This window comes from Atta colombica, unplaced genomic scaffold (genome assembly GCF_001594045.1).
Source record: "Atta colombica isolate Treedump-2 unplaced genomic scaffold, Acol1.0 scaffold27, whole genome shotgun sequence".
Taxonomy (NCBI): Eukaryota; Metazoa; Arthropoda; class Insecta; order Hymenoptera; family Formicidae; genus Atta; species Atta colombica.
In genome coordinates, this window is record NW_017259370.1 from 4,026,241 (window position 1) to 4,044,574 (window position 18,334).

The 18,334-nt window shown below is 28.2% G+C and overlaps 2 protein-coding genes across 2 annotated transcripts; both read right to left on the reverse strand.

The window, feature by feature from the left end:
• Positions 1-5,133: 5,133 nt before the first annotated feature.
• Positions 5,134-9,116, reverse strand: LOC108689352. The gene is made up of 6 exons (XM_018196082.1): positions 9,049-9,116; positions 8,823-8,939; positions 8,669-8,759; positions 8,170-8,303; positions 6,554-6,686; positions 5,134-5,193 (listed from the first exon to the last, which is right to left on the reverse strand). Exons 1-6 carry the CDS (start codon positions 9,114-9,116, stop codon positions 5,134-5,136), a joined length of 603 nt encoding a protein of 200 aa, XP_018051571.1.
• Positions 9,117-15,441: 6,325 nt separating this feature from the next.
• Positions 15,442-18,095, reverse strand: LOC108689488. Its single transcript, XM_018196249.1, has 6 exons — positions 18,028-18,095; positions 17,804-17,920; positions 17,649-17,739; positions 17,166-17,299; positions 16,854-16,986; positions 15,442-15,498 (listed from the first exon to the last, which is right to left on the reverse strand). Exons 1-6 carry the CDS (start codon positions 18,093-18,095, stop codon positions 15,442-15,444), a joined length of 600 nt encoding a protein of 199 aa, XP_018051738.1.
• Positions 18,096-18,334: the final 239 nt, after the last annotated feature.

An 18,334-nucleotide genomic window follows, 5' to 3' on the forward strand; every position in this document is an offset into this window, starting at 1 on the left:
GACTTTGCAGAAGATATAGTATATAAACGAACCGACGTAATTGACTGGTTGAAGTATAACGTTATACGATTCCCGATATTAACAGCAATAACTAGACAGTATTTCGCTATTTCTGCAACTTAAGCGAACGATTGTTTTCTGATGTTAGTAACATTGTTACGGCCATATGAAGTAAATACCGAAGTAAAAAATTAATATCAGAAATCGTCGAAAAGTTATACTTTCTACACTTCAATTTAAAACAATTTTTCACAAATTGATTTTTTTTAATATATTCTTGGATTTAATTACACAATACGTACATATTGAAACGTTTCTAAACTTAAAATTTAGGAGAGATCAGAAAAATATTATCCCAAATTGAATATCGGATTCCAATTAGAGTTTTAGGTTCCGAATCAAAAATTTTATTCTGAAAGTAGGGTATCCACACATTCCTAATAAATATATATTTATATAATACACACAATACAATTAAAAATCGTGCATATAATATATGTAGAATATATTAATCTGGAAAATAACTTATCTGAATTTTTTAACACATTCGAGTGCTAATTTAGTACTGTGATTATGTTATTTAAAGATTTTTTTGCAAAATAAATATTCAATATTTTTTAGTGTCAAAATGACACAATTTATGAGTAAGTGAACGAGTAACATAAAAGTAATGTATTTTAAAACGTAAATTCTAAGACAAATGAATAAAATCTATATTAAATTAACAAATAAAAGATAATTTTATGACAAAAAATATTCTTACACGGTTTGTTTACAAACTATGTCGATGTTATCTTTTTTTATATTTACTCTCTTACATAATATTTGTGTTACAACATATTCTAATATTTGTGTTCTAACATATTCATCTTGTGCAAAATTAACTCAAAAATTTGAGTAGACATGCGATATATGTTAAATTCCACACATTTTTTCCAACTGTGTAATTTTGATGACACAATTATTTTTTGCTACTTTAAATTATTACATAATGCAATTTACAAGAAAATGAAAGTTATAAAGTATTCAGTCGAAGGGGAAGATGCACAAATTATCACTGATTTTCGTAATCAAGTTTCTTTCCTCGCAGAGAATCTGTATCGCATCTAAATATTTTCTTGTTTGTAGTTCTCTTACTCGCTCTTGGCTTATGGTCATATTATCGATCGAATCTCGTTCGAATTCGGATAATTTTGTATTTTAAATACATTACTTTTATGTTACTTGTTCTTCACTTAATCGTAAATCATTGTGTCATTTTGACACTAAAAAATATTGAATATTATTGGGAGTACAAATTAATTCGGTTCGTTTCCCTAAAGATAGTTTCAGCTGTTATGAATGGTTCATAGTGACAGCTGATTTTGGCGGTTTCAGAGAGGTTAAACATCTGCTAATAATATTCAGTTTATATCGCTTTGAGTTTCATATCAAAACTTTGATTGTGTTTGAAATATCGAATTTTGTGTTAACCAAGCAACATTTGCGGGAGTTTTGATTTTCTGCTTTAATTGGAAGAAAAGGCGGCTGAAGCCCATCGAATGCTTGTCGAAGTTTATGGTGACACTGCTCCAATTGATAAATCATGTAGGGGTTTCGACGTTTCAAGGATGGAGATTTCAGCGTTTGAAGACAAGCCTCGCTCTGGACAAAAAAATTCGAAGACAAAGAATTAGAGGCATTACTCGAAGAAGATTAGAGTCAAACACAAGAGGAGTTTGCAGAATCATTGGGGTAAGAGTAATTCAACAAGCGTTTTTGTACGAGCCATGGAAATGATTCAAAAACAAGGAAATTGAGTGCCTTATGAACTGAAATTGGGAGATGTTGAAAGGCCATTTTTCACTTGCGAACAGCTGATTCAAAGACAACAGAGAAAAGGTTTTTTTGCATCGGATTGTAACTGGAGATGAGAAGTGGATATTCTACGACCCCAAGAAGAAAAAATACTACGCTAAGCCCGGTCAATTGTTGTCATCGACCTCAACATCAATACCACGGCCGAACATTCATAGTTCGAAGATCATACTCTATATTTGGTGGGACCAAAAAGATTTTGTTTACTATGAGCTGCTGAAACCTGGCGATTTCATTACGGGCGATCGGTATCGGTTACAATTGATTCGTTTGAGTCGTGCATTGCGAGAAAAATGGCCGGAATACGAGCAAAGATGATAAAGTTATTCTTCTTCATGACAACGCTCGGCTTCATGTCACTAAAGTCGCAAAATAATATTTGGAAACGCTCAAATGGGATGTTTTACCGCATCCGCCGTATTCTCCGGACATTGCTCTTTCTGATTATTGGTTGTTCCGAAGGATGCAGCACTATACAGAGGCAAGTCACCGATTCACTTCTTTCGCGGAAATCCACCAAAAATTGGCTCCAAACTTTGACCGTCTCCAGAGACGAATCATTTTTTCGTGATGGAATTTAAAAATTGCCTGAGAGAAAAGTAGCGATAGACAATACTTTTTGATCTGTTCATTCATTTTGTTTTGAAATAAATGCAGAAAAAAAACCGAACTAATTTGTACTCTCAATAATTTCACAAAAAAATCTTTAAATAATATAATCATATTACGCTAAATTAGCACTCGAATGTGTTAAAAAATTCAACACAAACTGTTAACACAAACATGATTTACGTGGACCGTTTTCAATACAAATACACAAATTTTTTTTACTATGTATTATATTTATTGAATAACATGGGAAATTCAATAAATTTTTTTAAAGAACAGTTTTTAGCAATTAAGCGATCATTAATATAGGAAATTACACGGATGTTTCTCAAAGAAATGTACTTGTGAATGTATTTCTTGACAGAGAATATTTCTCGTACAAGCTTCTCACGTGAAATAAAATCTATTTCATACCACCTTCAGCATCGAATGCTAAATAAATTGATAAAAAAAAAAAGAAATTTACTTCCGTAATTTATGTTAATTTAATGTGATGGAAGCAAATTTCAAGCAGGCACATTGAAAATATTTAATGTTGTAAATGAAAATGAAGTTATAAGTAATTTAAATTTAACGTTTATTTATATTAAATTTTACGCAAATCTGCATAAACTTTAATAAAAAATACAAATCTTCGTAAAATTTTATGAAATATACACTAAATTTCATGTACATGTAGATAAATATATTTTTCAGTTGCAGATACATTAAATTTAATTTAATAAAGTTGAATCTAATGTAAAGTATATTAAATTTGATGACATTTTTAATAGTATAAGATTAATTTTACAATGTGAATAACAGTTTTATTTACACAACATTTTATTCAAAGTAGTCCTCTTAGGCAGCTGCATACATTTGCTACATTTGTTAATATTTGAAAGTATTACTGAAAATCATTTTTCGACAGGTATTTCAGTACTTTCATCGCGTTTTTAGTCACTTTATATTATCGCGCAAACGAATCTTTCAAAACTTCTTTAGCGAAAATAGGAAAAAATAAAGCGATATTAAATCGCGAAAACATATGTGGCCGATGCTCTATACAGTCGTAACATTGTGCCTAGCAAGATACTGCTTGACATTTAATGATCGATGTGCAGATGCTTTCATGCAAAAGAAATCAAGCTGTTTCGTGCATCCATTTTTCCAAACAATTTTCTCACTATACTTCTAACACGACGAAATACTTCAACTTACATGAAAAAAACAACGATTCTTGCTGAGGAAGTCAATTGAAAATGCGATAAGAACACTGAAAGTATCAGAACGTGATTTCTAATGCTTTCAAATATTAATAAATTTCTAGCGCTATTCAAGAGAACTACTTCAAAAGAAATGTTATAAATATATAAATAATAATAAATACTTATATAAATATAAGTAAAATTAATTATTTCTGTATTATAAAATTAATTATTATTTTGTATTACATATTAATTCCAGGAACTTTTTGTGTGACCTTTTATTTTAGTACAATGTAACGTATATAAATAATTATTTTTCTCGTACAATTTTTATTTTAATACTAAACGAATTATATTTGATTGTAAATAACACAATAATAATAAAATGTTGTTAAGTAAATCTGATTTTTAGAATCATAAATATTGTAAACTGTAAAAAATAATTTTATATATCGTATTATATTAAAATTAGTGTTTGTTTCATTTAGTGAGAAAATTCTTGAAGATTGTCAGCTTTTTCTAACACAATGTATACAATAAATTAAAATAGGTACAAAATCAAATGAAAAATTGATATAATTTCAAATTAAATTACGTTCTTTTAATAACACGTTTTTTGAATTACATTTTTTTATTACAATGATGTGTTATTATAATATTATATCTTCAATGATACTAACATTGAATTGTTATAAATAAAAGGATTACAGTAATATGAAAAATCTATTGTCCTTTCTGATAGATTTCTCGTTGTATTATTCAAATTGCTACAAATTGTAACTTAATATTTTGTTTATTATGCGAATCACTGAATTATTTATAATTTAAATTATTAATTACTTGAATTATTAATTATAGTTAAAAAATAAAAACGTGCTTGAAATATAATAAAATACTTTTTTATGTAAATTTTAAATTACTTATTTTAATTTATGCAATGCAGGAGAAAATATTATTGTCGGATAAAAAAAATACATGATGATAATTCACATTCCTGGAAAAGATGTATGATTAAGCGATTGATTTGATTATAGCAATAATGCTGGCAACAGATATTTATTTCCCATAAAGAAATACTTCATTTTAGGGAACCGTACGATAATAGACTTCGCAGATGCGATACGACCCCTTTTAACGTATATTTCAATGTTATGACTTAATGATATAATGTATGTTTTAAATTTTATATTTTTTTATATAAATATTTTATAATATGTCGATTTTTTATCTTTTGTCGAATCGAAACGATGTTTACAGGAAACAACATCTAAAACCAAGGGCTAAACGATTTTGATCAAATTAGTTTACATTTTTCTTCCTTTTCTTCTCCTCCTTTTTTATTTTCTCATATTTCTATCACTTTCGTACATGACAGAAAAACGTGCAAGACTGCCCTGCGAAATGAGATATGCGTTAAAGTTAACAACTATATCGAAGTTAAGAAATCTATCACAGTCTACCTTTCTTAATTATTTTGCAATTATTGTTTCGTACTTGTAGAATAGAGAACAGTGAAGTAAGATATTGAAGTACCCATCAACTGTAAAGAAAATATCTTCTTTTGTTTTTCAATCTATAAGAAGCTATTTTGAAGTTGTGTGGAGAATGTCTATTAAAATAATGATAGGACAATATAGGGTTGAGTTGTATAGTCGTGTCGATGATTCGATGAAAATCGTACTTTCATTGTATTTTTTAAATATTTTTTTTAAATGTAATGACATTGATGTAACCCTAGTAATATGACTTAAGAACTGTCATCTTCGTTTTGTCTTTGAGCTATTTACGAGTGACATTCAAAATTGATTTTATTCGGTATCTGATCTAAGTCTTTGTACAATTTACTTAAAGTTATTAATACAAGGTGGTAATTGAATCTTAGTGTACTGCAGTGTGATAATTGATGTTTAAATTCTTTTCGTGTCCAAGTATAAAAAATTAGCCAAATATTTGTAAATTATGTTGCTATTGACAAATTTGTAAAAATAGAGAGCGTTGGATAAATCATTCTTTTCATTGGTCGTTATATTGTACCGATACGATTTTCGCGAATTCTTATAATCTCTTCGCAGCTCGTACCCATTGTTAGGTTACGTTTGATTAGCATCAGTCGCGAAGAATTATTAAAAAAGGCTTATAACGCAAAAACTCTGAAGAATGTATGGACTGCGAAGACTAAGGTTTTTAATATATCTACTGATTTACGTAATTGTTTAGAAGAAATACCACTTTCGATTTTGATGAAATTAGCTCATTTGATTCGTTTTTGCATAAAATAAAAGAATCTGACAGAAAAACGTGCAAGACTGTCCTGCGAAACGAGATATTCGTTAAAGTTAACAACTATATCGAAGTTAAGAAATCTATCACAGCTGCGAAATACGATAAAACTCGTGCTGCAGTCACATCTTCATGATCTACATACTCCACACTACATGTGCATACGTTTTACAAACTTTTACAGGGATATATTAACGTTTGTTTATAAATATTAAAATCTCTCTTTCATTGTTCAGAGGTTTACAAATTTCCTCGCGAAGCGCGGTACAACATAGATTTCTAAGTTTGCACGCAAAGCGAGATTTAATTTTAAAAAAATCCATTTTTTCGGATTAATCCATCAATATATTTTCAAATAAGAAAATTGATTTATTGCATATATTCGTGAATGCAACATACCAAATGAATAGATAGTACCAATTTAACAGTTTTCTCTGTTCTTTATTTTTTTTTTTAGATCAGCTAATTTAAATTTCAGTATCAACTTATTTTAATAGAGTTACTTTTGATTATCTAAATAATTCTAAAGTAGTCAAAATGTTGAATGACTGTGAATGTTATTATTTTCGATTAAACAATAATATTCGCGGGGAACAAAAAACTTTATATATGTCTCTTACTGTTGCAGCACTTTCCATTGAGGCAATGAATATTCCACCGAGAATCAAATGAAAAGCCTTTGTACCTTTTTGCAGTAGAAATAACATCATTTTCTGTATGTGTAACGGAGCCATATACCATTCGACATTATATCTACAAAACAATGATAAATTGATGTAAAACCTAACATGAAAAAATAAAAATTTGTTATAAATTCTTATGGTATGTTCGTTCAAGAATACAGAATGCATCAAAATCCGGACAAATCGAACAATTTCTTTAAACAAAGTGTTTTTAAATGACAAATTAAATATTATAAATATTCAAAATATCCTTTTATATGGCACTTGGGGGATCCCTGTGAACATTTATTCGGTATATTCCCATTAGTTTGAATGACCTCTTTTCTCGATCTGAAGTATTCGCACGCATGCTGTAGCGCTATCTATGCTGACGAATGCTGCCTCAATAGCGATCCTTAATTAGGTCACATTGGAATGTCGAGACTTGTTTGTGACCCTTTCAACTACGCTGCATAAGTAGTTCAAGAGATTTAAATCTGGGCTGTGGGGAGGCCAGTATGCCTTCGACCAAAACACGTCGACGTTGTCAATTTTGAATCAAGTGACTCGAATGAGTCGGTACACCGTTCTTGCTAAAAAACATATGGCCTTTCGAACGCTATAGTTTCCATCCGGCTTCATTATATCTATCAGAACGCGCAATACACTTTTTTGTCACAATTTCCCTTTTTTTTAAAGAAATTTGGTGATATGGTATCATCCTCACTGGACATAATTATTAAGATCTATCTCGTGAAGATCAGCCAGAAATTTCGTTCTAGCAACAATAGGGACATTCTTGGGATTGTAGGATGAGTCATCGATCATTCTTCCGGTTGATTTTGACATCAACAGTAAGAATTTTTTTGTCTGAAAAAAACCTAATTCCCGATGCTTCGTTTTTCGAAGAATACAAAAACAGAATGTTGCAAACAACTTGACTTGGCAGCCTGGCGGAGAACATCTGTCGTATCTTTAATGTGTACGATTTGTATTGAAGATCCTCCTCAACAATTCGAGCATTGTTGACTCACTCACATCAACAATCGATGCTAATTTTTGCAATGGATCATCCATTGCAGGATTGCCTTGGATCATCCGAAATCAGCGCTTGAGCTCTTTCAATAAGGATCCTCACAGTGCGTTCTTTCGAGTAACTCTCTCGCTGACGTACTGGAACGTTCGTTGGACTGTTCTAAAGTCGTATATTTTGCCACAATGTCATAAATGGTAGATCTCAGGGTATCCAAAGGAAAATGATCTGAATTATTTCTTTTGCTGAGCGCCCAGCGTGAAAGTCTTCGATCGCTACTCTTCAATTATACTCCGCACTTGGTTTCAGTATCACGACCATTTTGAGAATAACTGTTTACTAGAAGCATCAAGCTTTCTTTGCCAACAACAATCTCTGGCGGAGGCACAAAGTAGCTGAAAATTTAAATTGAAATTTGTCCGGATTTTAGTGATGCACCCTATAGTATTATTTTTGAATACGTTTGTTAACTCAGCTTTTTGTTACAAGTATTTATAAAACAATTACTTAAGTATGAACGTATGATATAAATGTCTCTTACACTGTAGCAAATACGTATTCATTATGATTTGTAATATCTTGTGCGATATAAATAGACAAAAACATGTATATATAGAGGACACTTATGTAAATAAGTTGTAATATAAGTTGCTCTATGCTATTATATGATATGATGTAAAAAATATAAAACATTATATACGTATAATAACTTTTTACATGCAAGAAATTTTGTAATTTTTCTGGTAATTCCTTAAGACAAATTAGATAGAGCTTGCAATACATAATAAATTATTTTCTTTATTAGTTGCGCATATTAGAAAACTGTATCATTTTTGTGACATATGTATGCGGATAATGCACATATCTTATGATTATAAAAAAAAAGGTGAAGAATAATAATTTTTCGAATGATTTTATTTTTAATAAAAATTAGATTTCCATAACTATTCTAATTAAAATTTTTTTATTAAATCTTTATAATATCATGAAAACTGTATCTTTCGAGGAAAGATACGTTTAACAGTAAAATAATAACCTACTTGAACAAGAGTGCTGCTTACGCAAATCATACCAGCCGCTATTAAACAGAAGAAAGATCCTTCAAAACTCTTTATAAAGACTTGAGAAAACCTTCAGAAATAAAATAAAAATTAGTAGAGCACGTTATACAGATATTACAGAATGTGTACTGACTCTGTAGCTTTACGATGAATGTCTATCGCACATATTATTCCTTTATAAATTATAACCATTTTTTCTTCATTAACATCTTGTTGCATATTAATTGTCATAGCCTTCTTAATACGGAAACTATATGAATACATGTTTTTTTCTGTAAATCCTTAATTTTTTTTTAAATCTGACTGATAATAAACAAAGAATAGATTTCACTTGTAAAACAAATTGTACTAAATATTACCTTGCAATGCTAAACATTCCACAGATATGTTTGAGATACGCTATCAGCATTGTGCCTGTTGCTACCATTGCAGTTGCCCCTATACACGAAGCTGCGTTTGTATGCAAAAGAATTAAGTAGGAAAAGTTTTCTTGATCCACAAAATATTCTGTTGCAGTATAAATTGCTGCAGATCGTGATTGGGAATTGTTTATAGCCAGAATTACATCAAGTGTGCGAGGCCAGATTGGCACGAAGAGATAAATAGGTACACCACATGCGGCAAATACTAACATTAAATTAGAAAATAAACGATATATATATGTATAAACAAGAATTTATTAAAGTAAAATTTATTAAAGTTTTTTAAAATTTTCACTCTTATTAATAATTCATTAAAATGTGAGCATACATTTACTATCTTACTCGTAATTATTTTCGTTTGATGTTTTCCTATACGGCCATACTTTTCTATAATAGCAATTTCGTTTTTATTTTTTATTTCGTTACAAACACGCTGAAGTTGTTCTAGTGAAACTCTCATCTATTACATCAATAATGTTTTAGTGTGTTTTAATGCAGTTTCGTATAAAGTATTTAAAAAATATCTTATTTGAAGATTTATTTATCATGAATATTTGTCTGGAAACTGTATAATAAATATTTGACTTACAGTATTGGTGTTTATCCAAAACGAATAATATTTAATTGCATAGCAAGTGAAGAAAAATGCGGAAGACAGAACATTCATAATGAGATCTGCAGTGCATTTTAAAGTTAAAAATGTTGTAAACTGCAAATAAGTAATTCTGTTGAAAATTTCATATTAAATGAATAATTCCTTAACATGATTAATAAGTTTCGAATTCTAATCTGTTAATTATTTCGTATGAAAAATGACTTATCACCACCTGAAATACAATAAAAGTTGTTAAAATAGTAAAAAGTACGATAAATTGAATTTGAGCAAATTTCGATCTCTGTTGAGGCCATAAACCAATCGCGAGCAAAAGAAATCTATTGAGCCTGAAGTGTTTCGTCTCAAGGCAAATCATCTTTGTAAACACTGAAGTACATTTAACCATAAGAAAAATAAGAAATTCTCTATGTCTATTCTCGTTTTCTGATTCTATTAATCTAACAATTGGTTGGAAAATATTTCAGTTTTTATCTTTTAGTAAATTGTAATTTCAATTGCTTAATTTGCAAAGCGAAATGCAATAATGTCAGATTAAAATATTTATAATTCATCACTGTTTTATAAGAAAAACATGATCAAACGATCGATTTAGTTACATTGAAAGAAATTTAATAGATGTTTATATTCCATGGAAAAACATTCACTTAGAGAAACTCGATAGATGGCTGCGCAAGCGTACTCCTCGCTTTTTATTGTAATATGCGTTTCAGTTTGTTGCGTACACTCACAAGGTACGTTTGATCTTTTAAAGTATTGGTCATTAAATTTAATCTTAGGTATCAACAAAATGTGTTTATTCTTAAAGTATTGAAATCTATACTTTATTAATATTTTATGTGTGTGTGTAACGCTTTATATTGAAACTATTTATATTTAACATATACTTTTGTATAACATTATCCACTGTGGTGTTATAAATAAAAATTTCTGTTAATATTCTATAGGAAAAAATTAATTAAATTCACATTTCTAATAGTTGCCTAACACATTAAAAGTGAGTTTATTTTGTTATCAAACCAGAAAAGAGAAAATGTGTGTGTGTGTGTGTGTGTGTGTGTGTGCATAGAATGCAATATTCTTTTTGTAGATCTGTTTTGAACTTCTTATGGAATGCAAAACATTGACATATACCAGGTTATTATACCCATGGTTCAACGATTGTCTTTCAATAGGAAATCAAACATCGGAACTGTTGGCAGTTTAAAGCGGAATATTTTATCATTTGGAAATAAAATAAATTTATTAGATACTGTCAATATCACTATATATTACATACCATTTATTACATATCAACAGTTTAACGATACATTTTCCAAATTGCGTATACTGAACATAATTACACATAATTATAACATAATTAAAACTAAAATTTCGATTTTGATTATGTATAGTGGACTTATTTCAGAAAGTTAAATTAATTTTAATATTTTTTCATGTTTTAGAAATTCCATCTTTGTTAACTTAAATGTTAACTTTAACTTAAACATTTTGGTTTTAATAGTGTATATTTATTTTTTTGAAATAATTCCTTTATTTTTATTTTTTATATAAGTGAACTGAAATATAAATTAGGGAAGTTTTTTCACAAATTTTTGGATGTATCAACAAAGAGGAAAAAGAAATAAATTTATTTGCATTTTTCACATATAAAGATATAAAGGCATAGACTTTGCAGAAAATATAGTATCTAAACGAACTGACATAATTGATTGGTGGAAGTATAACATTATACGATTCCCGATATTAGCAGCAATAACTGGACAGTATCTCACTATTCCTGCATCTCAAGTCTCAAGCGAATGTTTTCTGATGCTGATAACATTGTTGGGGCCATACGATGTAAATATCAAAGTAATAACGAAAATTAAAATATTAATATCAGAAACCGACGAAAAGTTATATTTTCTACACTTCAATTTAGAAAAAACAATTTTTCACTAATTGATTTTTTTCTTTATGAATTCTTGTATTTAATTACATGATATACAAGAGAACGTTTATGAACTTAAAAATTTATGAGCGATCTGAAAAATATTGTCTCGAATTGAATATCGGGTTCTGAGTTTCGGGTCAATGTCTCAAATCAAAAATTTTATCTTGAAATTTGGGTACCCACACATTCCTAATAAATATACGTATATATACATATTAATAAATATATGTATATAATACAATTTGAAATCCTGCATGTAATATTGAATATATTGACCTGGAAAATAATATAGCTTATCTGAATTCCAAAATACAAGATTATCCGAACTCAAACAAGATTTGATCGATAATATGACTATAAGTCAAGAACGAGTAAGAGAATTCGATTGAGATGAAAATATTTAGACTTCATACAGATCCTCATTCTATGAAGAAAGAAACTTGATTGCGAAAATCAATGATAATTTGTGCTCCTTTTCTTCGACTCAACTACTTTATAATTTCCATTTTCTTGTGAATTGTATTGTAAATTATCTAATATAATACAATTTAAAGTAATGAAAAATAGAAGTTCTATCATAAAAACTACACAGTTGGAAAAAAATGTGTTGAATTTAACTTAAATCGCATGTCCTAAACGGTTCACTCAAATTTTTGAATAAATTTTACACAAGATGAATATGTTAAAAGGTAACACAAATATTATGTAAGAAATATTATGTAAGAAAGATATAAAGAAAGATAACATCGACACAGTTTGTAAACAAACTGTGTAAGCATATTTTTTGTCAGAAAATTAACATTTATGTGTTAAATTAACACAGATTTTATTCATTTGTCTTAGAATTTAAAACACATTACTTTTATGTTACGTGTTCACTTACTCATAAATTGTCACTAAAAAATATTGAATATTAATTTCACAAAAAAATCCTTAAATAACGTAATCACTTTATGCTAAATTAGTACTCGAATGTGTTAAAAAATTCAACACATTGTTAACACAAACTTGATCGTTTTCAACACAAATACACAAATTTTTTTTACTATGTATTTATTGAATAACGTGGGAAATTCAATAAATTTTTTTTAAGAAAATTTTTAGCAATTAAGCGATCATTAGGAAATTACATAGATGTTTATTTTTCATAGAAATATATTTATGAATTTATTTCTTGACAGAAAGTCGTACAAGCTTCTCACGTGAAATAAATCTATTCCATACCACTGCATTAAGTACGAAATAAATTGTTAAAAAAAAAAAGAAAATTACTTTTGTTAAATGTAAACAAATTTCCAGCAGGCATATTGAAAATATTTAATGTTGTCGGTTAAGGAAACTATGTATATTTCCTTGGCGAACTGAGTCGCATGCGTATGTATACGCTATTTCTATAGTGTTTATATATGTGGGTTGTCCGCACAATAATAATAAAATGATGTAGAACACACAGTGAATAAAAATGTCTTTATTGATATTGTTCTAACGAAGCTGCATGAGGGACTGATTAACGCTGGAATCACATGTCTTAACCGGAAACGAAATAAACGTTAAGTACCGGAGGATAAGCGAATACCCTAGACTGTGGCGCTGCATAACATTCTCGTAACTTAAGAATTGATACATGCGAGCGTTCCATATAACATGAAAACACTCGGGGGAAATTCAAGAGTCGTAACATTGTCAATGAATATAGTAGTAAGTAATTTAAATTTAACATTTACTTATATTAAATTTTACAAAATTTATACAAAATTTAATAAAAAATGTATTAAACGTAAAATGTAATAACATTTTATGAAAGGTACACTAAATTTCATGTACATGTACACAAATATACTTCTCAGTACTTTGCAAATACATTAAATTTCATTTAGTATCATAAAGTTGAATTTAATTTATGTAATTTAAAGTATATTAATTTAAAGTATATGAATTTAATTTATGTAATTTAAAATATATTAAATTTGATGATATTTTTAATAGTATTAAGATTAATTTCATCACGTGAATAACTGTTTTATTCACATAACATTTCATTTACACAACACTTTATTAAATGTAGTTCCCTTAGGCAATTGCATACATTTGTCAACATTTGTTAGTATTTGGAAGTATTCCTGAAAATCATTTTTCAGGTCTATCAATTTTCTTCGCATTTTCAGTCACTTCATATTCGCGCACAATCACATCTTTCATAACTTCTTTAACGGAAACCGGAAAAATTAAAGTGCTACTAAGTCGCGAAACATATATGGCGGATGTTCTACAATCGTGACATTATGCCTGGCAAGAGACTGCTTGACATCTAGTGATCGATGTATAGATGCTTTTGTGAAAAAGAAATCAAGCATCCATTTTTCCAAACATTTCTCTCACTATATTTTAATACTACGAAAGATTTCGATTTATGTGAAAAAACAACGGTTCTTGTTGAGTATTAAGGAAGTCAATTGCAAATGCGATAAGATCACTGAAAAGTATCAGAAAGTGATTTCTAGGAATGCTTCCAAACATTAGTAAATTTGTAGCGTATTTGTAGTATTCTACTCAAAGGAACTACTTTAAAAGAAATATTATACAAATATAAGTAAAATTAGTTATTTCTGTGTTGTAAAATTAATTGTTATTTTGTGTTACAAATTAATTCCAGGAACTTTTTGTGTGACCTTTTATTATAGTACAATATGTAACATATATAAATAATTATTTTCCTCGTACAATTTTTATTTTAATACTAAACGAATTGTATTTGATTGTAAATAGTACAATAATAATACAAAAAAAATGTTGTTAAGTAAATCTGATTTTTAGAGTCATAAATATTCTATAGTAAAAAAGGATTTTATACATCGTATTATATTAGAATTAGTGTTTCTTTCATTTGGTGAGAAAATTCTTGAATATCTTATCTGCTTTTTCTAAATAAATACAAAAAAGTAATGTAGGTTAAAGGAAAAATTATAAAAATACGATTTCAAATTAAATTTTTTTTTAATTTTTATTATAATATATATGTTATTGTAATATTATATCTTCGATGATATTAACATTGAATTGTTATAAATAATAAGATTACAGTAATATAAAAAATCTTTTTGTCCTTTCTGATACATTTCATTGCATTATTCAAATAGCTACAAATTGGAACTTAATATTTTGTTTATTCTGCGAGTCATTCAATTATTTAATTATAGTTAAAAATATTATCATGCTTAAAATATAATAAAATACTTTTTTATAAATTTTAATTTGAATTGCCTATTTTAATTTAAATGTCATGTAGAAGGAAATATTATTGTCGGATAAAAAAACACATGAAGGTAATTCACTTTTCTGGAAAAATATGGTTCGGCGATCGATTTAATTATAGCAATAATGCGCAACAGATATTCATTTTCCATAAATAAAGAAATACATATTTCATTCGAGGGAATCGTGCGATAATAGATTTCGAAGATGTGCTATACGACCCCTTCTAACACATATATTTCAATGTTGTGACTTATTATATAATTTAATGTCACTTATATATAATTTCAATTTTAAATTTTATATTTTTTTATATAAATATTTTATAATATGTCGATTTTTTATTTAAATAATAATTTTTACCTTTTGACAAATCGAAACGATACTTACAGGAAACGACATCTAAAACCAAAAGCTAAACAATTTTGGTCAAATTAATTTACTTTCTCTTCCTTTTCTTCTCCTCCTTTCTTACTTTTTCATATCTTTTCCACTTTTATACATACCCATCTTAATTATTTTGCAATTATTATTTCGTACTTGTAGAATAGAGAACAGTGAAGTAAGATATTGAAGTACCTATTAACTGTAATGAAAATATCTTCATTTGTTCCAATCTGTAAGAAGCTATATTGAAGTTGTGTGGAGAATGTCTGTTAAAATAATGAAAGGACAATACAGGGTTGATATAGAGTTGGATGATCATGTTGATGATTAAATCGTACCTCCTTGTATTTTCTAAACGTCTTTTTTTTAATGGTAATGACACTGATGTAACGCTAGTTATAATATGGCTTAAGAACTGTCATCTGTTTTGTCTTTGAGCTATCTATTTACGAGCGACATTCAAAATTGATTTTGTTCGGTGTCTGATATAAGTTTTTGTGCAATTTACTTAAAGTGTTATCAGTACAAGGTAGTAATTGAATTTTAATATACTACAGTATGATAATTGATGTTTAAATTCTATTCGTGTATAGCATAAAATTAGTTAAATGATTGTAAATTATATTGCTAATGGCAAATTTGTAAAAATAGAGTGAAATGGATAAAGTTCTTTTCGCTAGATACTATATTGTACAATTTTCGCAAGTGACGCGAGCTCTCATAATCTCCTCGCGTACCCATTGTTAGATTACATTTAGTTAGCATCGGTCGCAAAGAATTAAAAGACTTATAACGCAAAAACTCTGAAGAATGTAAGGACTACAAAGAATAATTTAATATATCTATTGATCTTTGTAAATATTCAGAAAAACAATCGCACTTCTGATTTTGATGAAATTAATCATTTGACGAGTTTTTGCATAAAATAAAACAATCTGATAGAAAAAAGTGCGGGATTGCCCTGCGAAACGAGATATTAAGCGTTAAAGTTAACTATATCGAAATTAGGAAATTTATGACATCTGCGAAATTCTGTGATAAAATACGTGCTGCGGCACTAACATCTTCATGATCTACATGTTCTACACTACATAATGCATACGTTTACTAACTTTACAGCGATATATTAACGTTTGTTTATTAATATTAAAATCTCCCTTTCATAGTTCAGAGGTTTACAATTTTCCACGCAAAGCGCGATTCCACATAGGTTTCTAAGTTTCCACTCAAAGTGAGATTTAATTTTTAAAAAAATCCATTTTTTCGGATTAATCCATCAATATATTTTCAAATAAGAAAAATTGATTTATTGCATAATAATCGTGAATGCAACACCAAATGAATATAGTACCAATTTAACAGTTTTCTCTGTTTTTTATTCTTTTTTTTTAGATCAGCTAATTTACATTTCAGTCTCAACTTATTTTAATAGAGCTACTTTAGTCCATTATCTAAATAATTCTAAAGTAGTCAAAATGTTGAATGACCGTTAATGTTATTATTTTCGATTAAACAATAATATTCGCGGGGAACAAAACATTATATATCTCTTACCATAGCAGCACTTTCCATAGACGCAATGAATATTCCACCGAGGATCAAATGAAAAGCTTTTGTACCTTTTTGCAGTAGAAATAATATCATTTTCTGTATGTGTAACGGAGCCACATACCATTCAACATTATATCTATGAAAATAAATTGTGATAAATTAATGTAAAACATAAAAGATGAAAAGATGAAATATTTGTTATGATATGATCGATCAAGAATTATTTTTAAAATACTTTTGTTAACTCAACGTTTTGTTACAAGAATTTATAAAATAATTACTTAAGTATGAACATACGGTGCAAATATCTCTTACATTGTAGCAAATACGTATTCATTGTGATCTGTAATATCTTGTGCGGTATAAATGGACAAAAACATGTACATGTAGAGAACACTTATGTATATAAGTTGTAATATAAGTTGCTCTATGCTATTATATGATATGATCTAAAAAATATAAAACATTATATACGTATAATAACTTTTTACATGCAAGAAATTTTGTAATTTTTCTGTAATTCCTTAGGACAAATTATACAGCTTGCATTACGTAATCATATTACTTTCTTTATTGGTTGGCATATTAGAAAATTATTATTTTTGTGACATATTTGCAAATAATATCTTCATATCACATATCTTAGGATTATAAAAAGATGAACGAAGGATAATAATGAGTTTTTGAATGATTTTATTTTTAAAGAAAATTATTTTTCCATACTGCTCTAATTCTTTATTTAATTTTATAATATCTTTCATGGAAAGATTTGTTTAATAGCAAAATAATAAAACTAACTTGAACAAGAGTACTGCTTAAGCAAATCATACCAGCCGCTATTAAACAAAAGAAGGATCCTTCAAAACTCTTTATAAAGACTTGAGAAAACCTTCAGAAATAAAATAATAATTAGTTGAGCACTTTATACAGATATTGCAGAATTATGTACTGACTCTGTAGCTTTGCGATGAATATCTATCGCACAGATTATTCCTTTATAAATTATAACCATTTTTTCTTCAGTAACATCGTGTTGCATATTAATTGCCATTGCCTTCTTAATACGGAAACTATATGAATACATAATTTTTTCTGTAAGTTCTTAATTTTTTAAAATCTGATTGAAAATAAACAAATAATTGATTTCATTTATAAAACAAATTGTACTAAATATTACCTTGCAATGCTAAACATTCCACAGATATGTTTGAGATACGCTATCAGCATCGTGCTTGTTGCTACCATTGCAGTTGCTCCTATACAGGAAGCTGCATTTCTATGCAAAAGAATTAAGTAGAAAAAATTTTCTTGATCAACAAAATATTCTGTTGCAATATAAATTCCTGCAGAGCGTGATCGGGAATTGTTTATAGCCAGAATTACATCAAATATACGAGGCCAGATTGGCAGGAAGAGATAAATAGATATGCTACATGCGGCAAATGCTAATATTAAATTAGAAAGTAAACGATATATATATATAT

Coding starts and splice junctions, on each gene's coding strand:
- LOC108689352 (XM_018196082.1), bottom strand. CDS start 9,116: ATGGTAGCAACAGGCACAATGCTGATAGCGTATCTCAAACATATCTGT. Junction 8,940..9,048: donor GGAATGTTTAGCATTGCAAG/GTAATATTTAGT, acceptor GTATTCATATAG/TTTCCGTATTAAGAAGGCTA. Junction 6,687..8,169: donor GAATACGTATTTGCTACAGT/GTAAGAGACATT, acceptor ATTGTTTTGTAG/ATATAATGTCGAATGGTATA.
- LOC108689488 (XM_018196249.1), bottom strand. CDS start 18,095: ATGGTAGCAACAAGCACGATGCTGATAGCGTATCTCAAACATATCTGT. Junction 17,740..17,803: donor ATTCATCGCAAAGCTACAGA/GTCAGTACATAA, acceptor TTATTTCTGAAG/GTTTTCTCAAGTCTTTATAA. Junction 15,499..16,853: donor CTATGGAAAGTGCTGCTATG/GTAAGAGATATA, acceptor TTTTCATTACAG/TTAATAGGTACTTCAATATC.